The sequence below is a fragment of the Artemia franciscana genome, chromosome 1 (assembly GCF_032884065.1).
Source record: "Artemia franciscana chromosome 1, ASM3288406v1, whole genome shotgun sequence".
NCBI classification, from domain to species: Eukaryota; Metazoa; Arthropoda; class Branchiopoda; order Anostraca; family Artemiidae; genus Artemia; species Artemia franciscana.
Window position 1 is genome coordinate 3807070 of NC_088863.1, and position 14794 is coordinate 3821863.

The following is a 14794-nucleotide window of genomic DNA, read 5'->3' on the forward strand; positions in this document are numbered from 1 at the left end:
TTAAGTTTTAATGTCGCTCCTTACTTTCCGTTAAAAAACTTGTTTTTTTATTTAATTTCTGAACGTTTTTGAATCAATGCATGTTTGATTTAGGCTCTCCGCAGATGAAAAATTAAAACGAAATTTGCATATTTATTTTTTTGGCTAAATGGCTTTCTCATAGTTTTTATCGAATGATTTTGAGAAAAAAGGAGCGGGGGAGGAGGCCTAGTTGCCCTCCGATTTTTCGGTTTCTTAGAAAGGCAACAAGAACTTTTAATTTTTTACACATGTTTTTATTTGTGAAAGATATTCATAACTCATAAATTAGCTTACGTAACGAACTTCTGTATTCCCATGTTTCTATTACGTATATGAGGGGGTTCACCCCCTCATCATATGCGTAATAATTTCTGTTCGTTTTAAGTTTTAGTTCTGCTCTTTACTTTCAGTTAAAAAAAACTTTTTCATATTTATTTTTTCATTGTTTTTTTTTTAAATAATGCTAGAAAATCCTGTGCTCCCTTCATGGAAATTTTCTCCCCCCCCCCATTATAAATTCCTCCAAAGAAAGTTCCCCCAGCATTACCCCTCTTCTCAACCTCCCCCCCAACCAAAAAATCCCCCTGAAAACGTCTGTACACTTTCAAATAACCACTACTATATGTAAGCACTGGTCAAAGTTTGCAACTTGTAGCCCCTCCCACAGGGGACTGTGGGGGAGTAAGTCGTCCCCAAAGACATAGTTATAAGGTTTTTCGACTACGCTGAATAAAATGGCTATCTCAGAATTTTGATCCGGTGACTTTGGGAAAATAATTAGCGTGGGAGGGGTGCCCTAGGTGCCCTCCAATTTTTTTGGCTGCTTAAAAAGGGCTCTAGAACTTTTCATTTACGTTATAATGAGCCCTCTCGCAATATTCTAGGACCACTGGGTCGATACGATCACCCTGGGAAAAACAAAAACAAACAAACAAATAAACACGCATCCGTGATCTGCCTTCTGGCAAAAAATACAAAATTCCACATTTTTGTAGATAGGAGCTTGAAACTTCTACAATAGGGTTCTCTGATATGCAGAATCTGACGCTGTGATTTTTGTTAAGATTCTAAGACTTTTAGGGGTTGTTTTCCCCTATTTTCTATAATAAGGCAAATTTTCTCAGGCTCGTAACTTTTGCTGGGTAAGACTAAACTTGATGAAACTTATATATTTAAAACCAGCATTAAAATGCGATTCTTGTGATGTAGCTATTGGTATATATATATATATATATATATATATATATATATATATATATATATATATATATATATATATATATATATATATATATATATATATATATATATATATATATATATATATATATATATATATATATATATATATATATATATATATATATATATATATATATATATATATATATATATATATATATATATATATATATATATATATATATATATATATATATATATATATATATATATATATATATATACATATATATATATATATATATATATATATATATATATATATATATACTACTACTACTACTACTACTACTACTACTACTACTAATAATAATAATAATAATAATAATAATAATAATAATAATAATAATAATAATAATAATAATAATAATAATAACTCACTGCAGCACCAAGCCGCCCGAGGCCAACACAGCTTCGCACGCTCCTCTTCCAACCTAATCTATTTAAAGCCTCCCTCTTTACACCCTCCCAGGAAGTTCCCGTTTCCTTTAAATCTTTATTTATGACATCCTCCCAACCCAGACAAGGACGACCTGCTTTTCGTGTAGCCCCAGACGGTTGGCCAAAAAGGACAATCTTCGGTAATCTGTCATCCTTCATCCGTAGAACTTCGCCAAGCCATCTCAACCTTTCTTTCGTTTTAGCCCGAGAAAGCGTGATTGAACCACACTTTTGGTACAACCTACTGTTTGAAATACGGTCAGTCAGCCTGGTACCCAGAACAATCCGTAGACAATCTCTCTGGAAAACATCTAGTAAATTTTCATCTGCTTTTCGGAGTGCCCATGCTTCAGAGCCATATTTGACCACTGTCATCACTGTAGCTTCCAATATTCTAATCTTGATTTGTAGAATTATCTTTTTATTCTTCCAAACTTTTTTTTAACTGTGAAAAAACACCCTGAGCTTTAGCTATTCTACTTTTAACATCTTCACTGCTCCCACCATCTTTACTAATAATACTACCAAGGTAACTGAAGCTCCCAACCTGATCAATCTTTTCGTTACCTAATGTCACCTTTTCATCTTCACTTATTCCTAGCCTTAGTGAACTAGTCTTCTTAACATTAATTTTCAAGCCTATCTTTCACCCTGAACTTGCAAAACCACTAAAAATTCATTCATTTTGCTTACACTTTCATCTAATATTCTTAAATCATCAGCATAATCTCCAGGAGCGTTCTCTCTCCCCATTTGATTCCATGGTCTCCAATTGCCTTTCCTGTGCTCCTTAAGACGAAGTCCATCAAAATGATCCATATAAAGGGAGATAGAACACAACCCTGCTTAACTCCTGATTTAATACAAAACCAGTTGCTAACCTCATTTCCTACCTTAACCGCAGCAGTATTATTCTCGTACATAGCACAAATCACTTTAGTGTATTTTTCTGGTATACCATATAACGGTAACACCTTTGTTAACACTCTTCTATCAACAGAATCGTAAGCTTGCTCATAATCGATAAAACTGAGGACCAAAGGTGTTTGACAACGAAGGGACTTCTCAATTATTAACCTAAGAGTGAAAACTTGGTCGACACATCCTCTGTCTTTTCTAAAACCGCATTGTTCTTCCCTTAAAACTTTGTCTACAGCATGTCTCAGTCTAAAAAGTATCATATTACACAGTAATTTGCTACCTACAGATACCAGACTAATGCTTCGATAATTACGACACTCACTCTTGTCACCTTTCTTATACAGTAGTTTAATTAAGGTTTTCCTATATATATATATATATATATATATATATATATATATATATATATATATATATATATATATATATATATATATACATCATACAGTACTTAGATAATCTATAATGGAATGAAAATTACGATCAGTTATAGAGGGGTATGTGGATCGCGCAATGATACCCATTACTTTATTTTAAAGGCGTATTTTGGTGATTCCCTTTGATTTTTGTTTTTGTTTGTATGCTAAAGATAAACTTTTATGAATAAAATAAATTGTGTTGTTTTTTTTATATTTTAGCAAGGCATTTTGGGACAAATCTATTTCGGAAGAATCTTGAATGGAGAGGAACAAATAAAAAAAAAAACGGACAAATATTACCTTTCTCTAACCTCTTGTACTGTTTTCAATACTGTGCTAAACCATTTTCATAAATTTTGATTGTAAGCATATTATTGCGAAAAATTGTGAGTATATAGTGATATCGGTATATACTAATAGCATATTATTGTGAAAAATTGTGAGTATATTGATTTTGAAACATAATTATTTTTCATACAGATAATATAAAGCAAGATATGCATGATTGTAACATCAAACTTATGATCAGTTGTGTAGCGATTAGTTTGCAGGTCGCACAGGGTGACCCGAAAGAAACTACAACAAGTCTCTGTCACCTTATTTTGCTTTTGTTTTATGTGCCTAAACTAGTGCTGTAGCAAGAGAAACTCAATGAGATACACTTTTCCCTGTGCTCAGTTTCGGTTAGGGCTCCTTCCAAATCCTCCTTTTATGTATTAGTTGTCTGAAATGAAAAACGCTTCAATGGAATAATCCCTGCTAAACTGAATAATTACAACATCACTACCACATTTCTTATACACAACACTATTTTGAAAGATTTTCTCACAAACAGTTGAACCTAAACTCCGTTCATTATCCATTCAGTAGATAAACGTAAATTTTCGACTTACTACACAAACAAGTAGACAACTCTGTTCTAGGTCGTAGTATTTTTTGGAGAAGGGAAGGGGAATTGCCAAATTTCATACAAGAGCATTAGCTTTTTTCCTTTACAGGCAATGAAGCCTTCGTGGGGATTTGTGATTGTATTATTGGGTGATTGTTGTTGTTTTGCGGTTCAAATATATCTTATCTTATTAACGGGATTCCTATTATTGTAGATTTCATGTCCTTGAATGTTTAAGCCTATCTCCTAACCTTCGCTACTCATATTTGGAACCTGATCAGGAGATGCTAATGATTGAATCGTGTTTAACATTTCTTGCTTCATTAATGAGCATCCGGACATATATCGGTAAGTTGCCCTCCTCTTCACTTCTTTCCAAAAGCTATTTATTAAATGTTAGAATTTTGACAATGACCTGAGTAATTAGAGTCAAGTTAGACATTACTGTGGCTTATGTATTTATTATTTTATTTATTATTTATATGTTATTAATATAATCTATTTTATTACTTTTATTATATATTTTACTAATTGTTCGAATTTTGACAATGATCTGAGTAATTAGTCAATTTAAACATTACTGTGGCTTATATATTTTATTATTTTATTTTATTATAAATATATTATTAATATAATAGAATTTATTGATTTTATTGTATATTTTATTAATTGTTTGAATTTTGACAATGACCTGAGTAATTAGAGTCAAGTTAAACATTACTGTGGCTTAATAAAGCTATTGCAGGAGTTACTTGGAAACGGTAGCATCTATTCACGAAATTGTTGGATATTTTCGATTTTTTTAGAATGAAGTTACAAAATTAGGTACTTTTCAAAATTTGGGAGAGGAGTGTGGCTTTTCCGATTTTCAAAATCAAGACACAAAACTACCCCCTCCCCTCCCCCACCTTTAATTTGGTGCCCCTCTTTGAAAGATGATATTGCTATTTGAAAGAAATGATATTGGCAAAAAGAAATGATCACTTTTTCTGTTTATGAGAAAAATGAATATATAGCAGTATAGAAAAATCCTATTATTTTGAAAATAAAAAGACATGCTTATGTTTAAGAGAAAGTTTTAAAAGAAGGTCAGATGTCCCAATTTTCACGATAAAGTCAGCACTTTATTTTATAAACACCGAAAGGTCCATTTCTTATATATATATATATATTTTTTTCAAAATGTGATATATTCCAAATATGATGTTACTTATTTTTGACAAAACGCCCAATTTCTAAAAAAATATATAAAAGAATGAAGTTTTAGTTCTCATATCTCTTTCTCAGTCTTTCCTTTCTTCAAATTAATTTAGCGATCTGTCAAAATAATGGAAAATTTATTGCGTATATTCAAATAAGGGTATATATTCGCGCGCAAGGGGGTACTGGTGGTGACAGAGCTCATTTCTGAGATTCTGTCCGCAATTGAATGCTACAACTGGATTAACTTTCTTATCTGTCTCAATGTGCAGCTAATCAGTAAATTTACTGACACGTCTAAACGTATCTTTAGTCTGACAAAAAATTATTTTTTTTCAATTTAGGGTTTTCAGTTTCTTTTTCATCCAAAGTATGTCTAATTCTTATCTATCTTAATAATAGCGCAACTTCTGCCGCTGTGGCATTAATTCGCAAGTACTGTTTTTCTGCACGTATATTACACTTTGAAAATTACCTTCTTTTAGCAACTTTGGAAATCTCAACATAATGAGGACAAAATAGGAATAGATTTTAAAGATGAAAACCAATTTGCAGCATTAACTTTAACTCCTCCAATACTAGTGAACTTTTGTATTCTAATGCTAAACTTGATGATTTGTTGGAAAGCTAGACATGTCTTGAACAAGGCTGCCACTCCTTGACATTTTCCCAAAAATTTTGGAATTTTAGTCATGAGTAAGGGGGCGTTGACTTTCAGAAATCACTTACACCGGGTGGTTCTTGCCAAGGGTGGTAGAGTTGTGCGCCACACCTGGCGCTCCAAGATATGCACCATGTGATGGAAAGTGGGTGATCCCTTAGTCTTGAGTTTTATATTTTGGGAAATATTTTTATAATCGCTTGATTTCTGAGTTTTGTTTGTATAATGCATCATATGATCATAGATTTCCACTATAAATATGTTAAATATTAGAAAAAATATGAAAGTCAGTTTTTAATAAAAAAAAAATCCATATGTACTTATGCAGTTTTTGGTAGTAACAGGTAAAAAAAACAGCAAAAAAATCAGCAAAAAGAATATGTGATCAGTGAATCATATATGATCATATGTGATATGTGAATCGGCAAAATTTAGGCACAAACACATGAAACCAAACAACTTCAGAAGGTTTAGCTTCCTTTGAAGGTGGAGTTGTCTTTGGAAATCATCAGATTGTTATTGTTTGACTTTTATGCACGAAAAGCGATTGCAAAATTCAAATAATTAGTTATGCTTATTTATTTCTATGGTACAATATGGCAACACTGACAAAAGTGTAATACTGTCCTAGAAACTTAGGTTAATAATTTGAAACAATCATACAGAACATTCCTAGAAAATAGGGCTTTTCAGGTATGAATAGACCTAAGACAGACCTAAGCAAAAGAAAAAAAACTTTTTATGTCCTTCGTACTTCCAGGAAATTGTAAGAAACATGATAAAGTATTGATGATGAAACTATGTAATTGGTTGGCATTAGCTGAATCCAGCTTTGATAGTGGTTGGAGTTGCTTCAAACATTTGCATTACATTATGGAAAGCTGTGTTTATTGTAATTTAAATTCTTTTTTTTTAACAGGCAAGAATGATTCGGTGGTTTTCCTCCTAGAAGTCCTCTCTATTTTGTGCATGGGTGACAAGACTCACAGTCAACTTCTTGAGCTACTACCAGAAAAATGTGGATCACCACAAACAAAGGACATCGATGCGTTTTTAACTGAAGTAATTTTTTTCTCTTTTTCTCTTTTTAGTTAAACTTGTCAGAGGACATGGATCTTGGAGACAGGGCGGCGGTGACAAATTATCCATCTCTTCCATCATTTTCTCTCTCTATCTCGTACTCTCTTTACTATACCTCGCTGTCTTGTGCGCTACTTTTAGATAAAAATATTCTTACTAATATAAATTCATTATAAGTGCCAGACCATACGGCAAATATTATGCTAAAAAATATTGCTCCTAAAGAATTATTCCAGGATTTGGGGGACGGGAGGCGGCACCATCATCAGGGTTGTAATCCCATAAAGAAGTGTTTATATACGGTAAAAAAAAGGTTTTTCAATCATATATATATATATATATATATATATATATATATATATATATATATATATATATATATATATATATATATGTATATATATATTAAAATCTACTGTAACAAAACACGACAGATACTTAGGTTGTATTTACTGTAAGTGGGTTATGAGGTAACTGACTTTGTTTTTAGCCAAATGAAAAGGGGAGGGGGGGGCCACTGAAAAGGTTGAGAAGCAGTGTCTTAGAGCAATACTGTTGCTTATAGAGCAACAATTAGGATTGCAAATCCGCCTGAGAAGCAACTACTGCAACAAATCGTGACAGATACTTGGGCTGTATTTACTGTAAGTGGGTTAAGAGGTAACTGACTTTGTTTTTAGTCGAATGAGAAGGAGAGGGGAAGCCGCTGAAAAGGTTGAGAGTACTGTCTTGGAGCAATACTGTTGCTCACAGAGCAACAATTGCGGTTGCGAGTTCGCCAGAGAAGCATTATTAGAAAAAAGATACTAGCGTAATGGTCAGCCCAATTAGAATGAGGCTGTATAAAGTTCTGAAAACAATTTAAAAAATTCTAAAATATTTACTTGCATGATTCCTAAAAAACGTGGCACTTTACTCCTCCCCCCTCTAATGGTAAAATATATGGCCCAAATTATTTATTCTTCATTAAATCTTCTCTTCGCTTTATATCGTTAATTTTACTTGCTTGCATTTAAATATTTTTAAAGAAAAGAGCTAAGTATAGAAAATTCATGGAGAATATAAAATTTGGGCTATATATTTGACCATTAGGAAGGGGATTAAAGTAAAACAAAACGCTTTTAGGAATGATATAAGTTTGTATTCTAGAACTTTTTGAAGTTGTTTTTAGAATTTATAATGTTCCCTCCTGAGGGGCCAACAATTGCACTAGTACCTAAAAATAATAAAGATAATAATAATAAGTGCTATGTATATGACTCCGAAAAGGATAAAATCACCTATACAGCAGGAAAAAAGAATTTAACATATTTTTTTAACGCTAAAACTGTATCTGGTGACACAATATGATTGATCTATTTGAATCTGACATTTCTGCTCCGCCTTAACAGTAAAATAAAGTTTCGTAAAATTTACTTTAAGCTATTCAGGCAATTCGGAGGATTAAGTCCTCATCGCTCCACATTTTAGAATAGCTACATGCCTTTATTTCACAGGTGGCAGACTATAAAGCACCGGCCTTTGAAGCCAGCGGTACTTTGCAGCAGGGCATGTATGTACCCAAGGCTGAGGTGTGGGAGAAACTATATGACCCCATTTACGTTCTTCTGCGAGCTGTTCATAGGCGAGAATTCCAAAGCTCAATGGACAGATTTACAGAATAGTAAGTTATTTTGTTAAATTTTTCTTGTTTTAATTTGTTTATTTTTTAAGTTTGTTTATGTAAATTAAATTTTTCAAGTTTCTTTTTTTTAATTTTCATTGAATTGGTTTTAAATTAATTTGTTACCTTATTTTTATTATATAAAGTCCGTGTTTCTGCCTACCTATCTGTTTTCTAGCTAACTATTCAAGGTGAAGGCTCAAAACTTCTGCAGAATAATTTTTGAATCTGAATTGTTTGCGTTAGGTATTCAAAAATGCGCAAAATTTTGTGATTCTTTGTTAGCTTTCATTAGAATAAATTTGTTTTTTAAACATAACCTCTGTTATGGTCGATGCCCTTTTCTAGGTAGATCTTCCATCGTTCTAGACTATTTTTGGTAAAATCTGGACACCCCTTCATGAGCCATGGGTTGCTGCGTGTTTTGCTTCACCAGTACAATATAAATGAACACCTTTCAGCTTTTCTTTGGAGTTTTGTAAATAAAAAAGAGTCAGATGTGTATAGTGTGGAATGCAGTATGGGTGTGGCAGCAATTACCACCAACATTTTCCCAAGAATTCTTTTATAACGCGTGAAGAAGGGGCTGGGATACTGTGGTGATGGAAGATGATTACGCGATTGAGCTTTCCTAGATGTTTTGTTTAGCTAATACTGCTCTCAGTTTCCTCGAAGCTTTTCCGTATCATTATTATTTTTTAAAAATGGACTCACAAAACTGAGTCGAAGCTCAAGCCGCAAAGTCTATCCCCCCTCCCCCCGAAAAAAAGCATATTCAACTGTTTTCAGACAAGCGGCAAGTTCTCCATCCTTATATACCCTGCCCACTTTCGGACCTTCCCCTTCAGCTATGTCATCCAGGTTAAGATATGATTTATGAAATGTCTCTGGCCGTTATCAAATCCTGACTAACCTCACTTCTATTTGATGCCTTCTTGTTTCCACGGTCGTCAAATATTTTGGGCAAGTGGGGGATGGAATCAGCTCTCCCGACTCGAGTGAGGTGATTCTGAAGATTCTCAATTCCTATTGTGGCTTCAATAACTCTTTGAACATAAGTTGAAATAGATATTTCTTCGGCTTAGGAATAAATTGCGGAACTAATTCCTTTTTATCTTTACATCTCACCTTTCTGTACCAATTTGGTTCCACCCTTTCAAGGGTCCTCTAACTATAGAAGCTTTCCAGAAACTCTTATGATTGAGAATGAAAGGTTTCAGTCCATAGCATGTCATTGATGCTCCACCCTTAGCTGCGTCATCTGCCAGTTCGTTCCCTGTGACCCTAGAATATCTCGTGGCCGACAGTAATTTAAAACGGTTGCGATTGGTTGCTAGTCTGCTTAAGGCTTCATTATACTCCTATTCTCTGTCTGGTGTTAATATTCTCAAGAATCTTTAACATATGCTTGGTTATCACATGATAAAAGTTTTCCTGTACTATTTAACTGCTCCAGTTTTTTAGCTCTCTGTTCTATCCCAAACACATCAGCCTGGAAGACTGCTGCGAAGTCCCCTGATTGATAACTTGCAATCTCTTTATTATATAACTAAGATAATATTTCTTTATAACCCACAAAATACAATAAAAAAACTGAAAAAAACAACAACAACAAAACATAAACTTACGATTTATTCAACGTAAATAAAGACAAATATTCACACAATTTTGCTGCTCACCGGTGGAGCTGGATAGATTGAAAGAAGATCTTGGTAAATATAAATGGGACTTTTCTCTACCAGAAAATATTAGTTTAGGCAATTATAATGACATATTTGGCCGGCTTTGTGACACTGTTAAGGAAAAATTCACGTCTTATTGTCTAAAAGCTCCTTTAAAATATCCTCGATCAAAAAGATCAACACCTGTAGCTCCCTGGTTAACATCTGGAGTCCTTAAATCAATAAAAAGGAAGCAGAATCTTTGGAAGGAGTACAAAAAAAAAGACCGAATAAGGCCAGGTTAGAAGCATTTAAGTTGTACCGTAATTTTCTGAAATCAATTATTCGCAGAGCTAAAACAGTATATTTTACAAAAAGATTTGTTGATTGCTACACACACTCCTCTTGACCTCCTCAAAATTAAAGATATTTATGTTTTATCTCTATCTTCGTTGGCATATCAATACTTCCAGGGAGATCTCCCATGTTGTTTTTCGGGACTGCTTAAACTAGTAGGGGAAGTAAATTTGTATATCGTTCGTAACCGGGAGGATGTGATGATTCCAACTAGTCCCTCGGTTCGTTCAGACTTCGGCCTGGCTGTGACTGTAGGACGTGCTTGGAACTTGGTTCCCGCTGAGATCCGGCAGTCACGAACACTTGGCTCCTTTAAGAGACAGATGAAAAGTTTCTTATTAAAGGCTTCTTATCAAATGTTTCTTATGGTTTATTTATTATTTTTTTTCTTTTTTGGGTTGTTGTTTTGTTGGTGTTGTATCCTCGATGACGCGAGAATTTTAATTTGTATTTTATTATCGGGTGATGTGAGGGTCGCTGTTTCGTGGGGACTGCCGGTGAGTTGATTTCTTTTCCTTACATATTTATATTTAGATGTTGGTTAGTATGTTTATGACAAGCTTTATGATTCTTTATTTATTGTATGCCGTTTCCCAAATAACGGGCCATTGAGCCCTTTGGGATATTGTTTTTGTTATTGTAATTTTATGAAAATAAATAGAACTTTGAACTTGACAACATAATACAACATACATAAAAATAAATATTCATACAACATAATACAACATACACAACTATAGTACAACATAAATATTCAGAACAGAGGCATTATGGGCCATCACTGCTCCTGTCCCTGGTTTTCTACTGATTTCTGACCCGTCTGTGCAAGAGATGAATCTCGTTATATCCCTTTTCCAATATACATCGAACCTATTAAAGTTACCTTTTTTATATATATTATTCATAAATTATTTCATAAATAATTTCTTTGACCACACTTCTTTTTTATTCACCATTAAAAATAAAAAAAATGGGTATATTATTTCAAATAAGACAACGGAAAAACACATAAAAATTTATAATAATATAGGTCTGAACATTTCGGCCTATAATAATTTATAACAAAAGTAATAATACTGATCGTAATCAACCTATAATAACTTATAATAATTAACGGGAAAATAAATACTAAACACAATATATGAAGAAAAAGAAAAAAAACAAGCAAAAAACATAACAAAAACTCACATCTTATAAAAGACCATAATGACTAATATTCACCAGCATTTGTTTTTCATTTGTATTTATTTTCCTTTTCTTTATATGTTCTGTTTAGATTTTTTTATTTTTTCCTTGATAAAGGTTTCAGGACGTGAAGCTGAAAAATTAGGACCTTTATTATTATTAAAGTTTTTCTTCTATCTTATTTGAAATATTGTAACCGTTTTTCTACATATTCAATTGTTTTATTTAAAAATCAATCAATTTTCCTATTCCTTTTCCAATATAAGTCAGATGTAACTAAAGTTACCATTTCTTTTCCAACATAAAGAAACAAATTCAAGTTATATTTAAAAATATAACTTCATATATTTTATAATATCAGTTATATTATAAAAAAAAACAAATTATAGTTAATATTTATTTTTCAATATACATCAAATAATTGATGATACCCTTCCTTTTTCAGCATTCATCAAACTAATCGGTACAAGGGCAAGGTTCTCTGGCCACCATTTCGTCCACCTTCTGAGGTCCATCCATCGCATATTGATCCCCGGGTCATCCTCACGTCAAGTACTTTCGTTGCCTTTAGCCTGGTAATCCTTGAGAAATTTCTGACAAACAGCAACGCAGTTAGTGAGCAAGCTCTGTCGTTTTGTATATATTTACTAGATATGGGAGTCAGCTATTTCGGCTCTCAACAACACAGTGGACAGGTAAGTTATGAGTGTTTTGGAATGAACTAATTATATTTAAATTTATAATTGTTACGTGGCTTATAATTGAGCATTTGATGGTATTTACGAACTTAGGGTTTAGTAATCAATAATTATTCAGGGACCCAGCCAGTGAACTTGTAACATCACAGGCTTCAACGAGCTAAAGAAGGTTTGAATAATTTGTCAAGGGCAGAAATGGTTGCTGAAAACAAACATAGGCGGTCGCAACGAAAATTTTGCATGTCAAAGGAGATATCACCTAATTTGCATAATCGATGACGTCATCAGCTATATTTTCTGTTTTTAGACCTGCTTTCTAACTGCACATTATTAAAATATACCTAAGTGGTGACACCGGAAACCAACTTTCCTGTACTTACATTAGAGTTGTGTTCAAAGGGGGATAAACAGAGAAATTAGGGCTGCTGTTGCAAAGGTGACAACACCTTTGCAACTCCATTCCGTTAGTGGCGTCAAAACAGAAGCCATTGGGAAACAATTAAAGTGCACAGATATTGAATCCTAGCGTCGACAGACGTACGTCCAAGATAAATAAAAAATCAGCTACAGAAAAAGAGCTTTTGATGAAAAAAAGAGAAGAAAAAGAATCTAAAGAAAATGAACACAAATTACGCATATTTTGTACTTCTTTGGGCGAATTATCACACTTTTGGGCACAAGCACACAAAACATCACAAAATCGTGGAAGGCATTTGCAATTCTTGGTGCACTTTTTGCTTCACTCACAAAAGAGTTGAGAACATCCTAATGGAAGCGAGGAACCGCTCAAAACAATAGGAACAACACCTTGTCCAGAAAATAGCCATCAATAACCCAAAGGGCTTGGAAGAAAGGGTCTAGCAATCAATGAGGCATTCCAGATTGCAAGCTGATAGTAAGAACGCTTACAATGTTTCACAACCGCCCTCTGTAGGAGGCAACGCTTTGAAGTCCTTCTTACGAGGGTACAAGTTTACTCGCAATTCACTGTGGGAAAACTGTTTAGGATCCCTTCCATAAGCGCTGATTATCAGCTTTCTTGCAACATCTTTGAAAGGAGAACATGAGCGCTACCTGAAGGAAAACTGATTAGGATCCCTTCCATAAGCGCCGATTATCAGCTTTCTTGCAACATCTTGGAAAGGAGAACATACTGGCTTCGTGAAGGGTATTAATCCACTTTGCGACTGCTAGTTGGTTTGTTGTAACACTAACCAGACCAGAATTTCCTTTCGAATCAAGATTTATGGTGGATTCCAGATTTAAGGCTACCTATGACTGCTGTTTATTGTCCTAGACTGTCTCAGATGTCCAAAGCATCGAAGTATTAAAGTATCTTGTTATCATTAGACCAGTGCTGAAGAAGTCTAACAGTTAGGTGAATACACCAGAATTAGGTGAAATTGTACCAGAATTAGGTCATTAGACCAGTGCTGAACAAGTCTAGCAGTTAGGTGAATACACCAGAATACACCAGAATTAGGTGAAATACACCAGACAAATTTTCAGTATATACTCAAATGGTATAAATAACATTTAAAATTAACTCTTTGAACTTCTTCAGTAAAAATAAATATTTGAATCACCCTGATTTAACTAGGCAACCTATATTAAAACATTTTTTGGAAGAAATTATGGACAGACAAGCACAAGCACTAAATTGTTGGTACCATGGAATTATATCAGATGGACTTTTGTACTAGATACTTCTTGCCTGTGACAGTTAGTCAGTCCTTTGTTAGTTTTAAAATCTTGGCTTATCAACAAAGTGATGACATTGACGCTCGGGCAATGAGATTGCATTGCTAGGTAGTGCTCCTGCAAAATTTTCGCTAGGTGCATAAGCGTAGCACAAAGAGGGTGTCCGAGCGTGGAAAGATCTGAGTCACATCGGGAGAGTTAGGGTGGGGGATGGGAGAGAACTTGCAAAAATACTTAGTTTTGCGCAGAGTACAGCTTTTTCACGCTAATGTCGATCAGTTGAAGAATTCATAAATTCTTAATGCTTGTAAGTACAAGTTAAGGCAAAGTAAATGTGAAAAGTAGAGTGGAGAAAAAATGCTCCCCCTTTACTCTCGAAATCCCTCATTTGTGGAATTGGATCTGAAATTGCACTCCTGGAGAAATATTCTACCAGACAAAATGCTCAAAAAAGCTCCCCAGAATAAAAATCTGCCCAGTTATTGTTTTTTCCTATTTTTGCAGATCTGCGTTTTTTGTCATTTGTGGAATTGGATCTGAAATTGCACTCCTGGAGAAATATTCTACCAGACAAAATGCTCAAAAAAGCTCCCCAGAATAATAATCTGCCCAATGATTGTTTTTTCCTATTTCTGCAGATCCGCGTTTTTGTCTT

General features: G+C 33.8%; 1 protein-coding gene across 1 annotated transcript in view; it reads left to right on the plus strand.

Annotated features, from left to right (window-relative positions):
• LOC136024637 (E3 ubiquitin-protein ligase Ubr3-like) overlaps positions 1 to 14794 on the plus strand; it is a 259618-nt gene that overhangs the window by 175389 nt on the left and 69435 nt on the right. Inside the window, exons 12-15 of the mRNA XM_065700068.1 lie at positions 4148 to 4281; positions 6714 to 6856; positions 8371 to 8537; positions 12186 to 12435. Of these exons, the coding sequence (XP_065556140.1) occupies positions 4148 to 4281; positions 6714 to 6856; positions 8371 to 8537; positions 12186 to 12435 (694 nt within the window). The remainder of the gene's footprint in view (positions 1 to 4147; positions 4282 to 6713; positions 6857 to 8370; positions 8538 to 12185; positions 12436 to 14794) is intronic.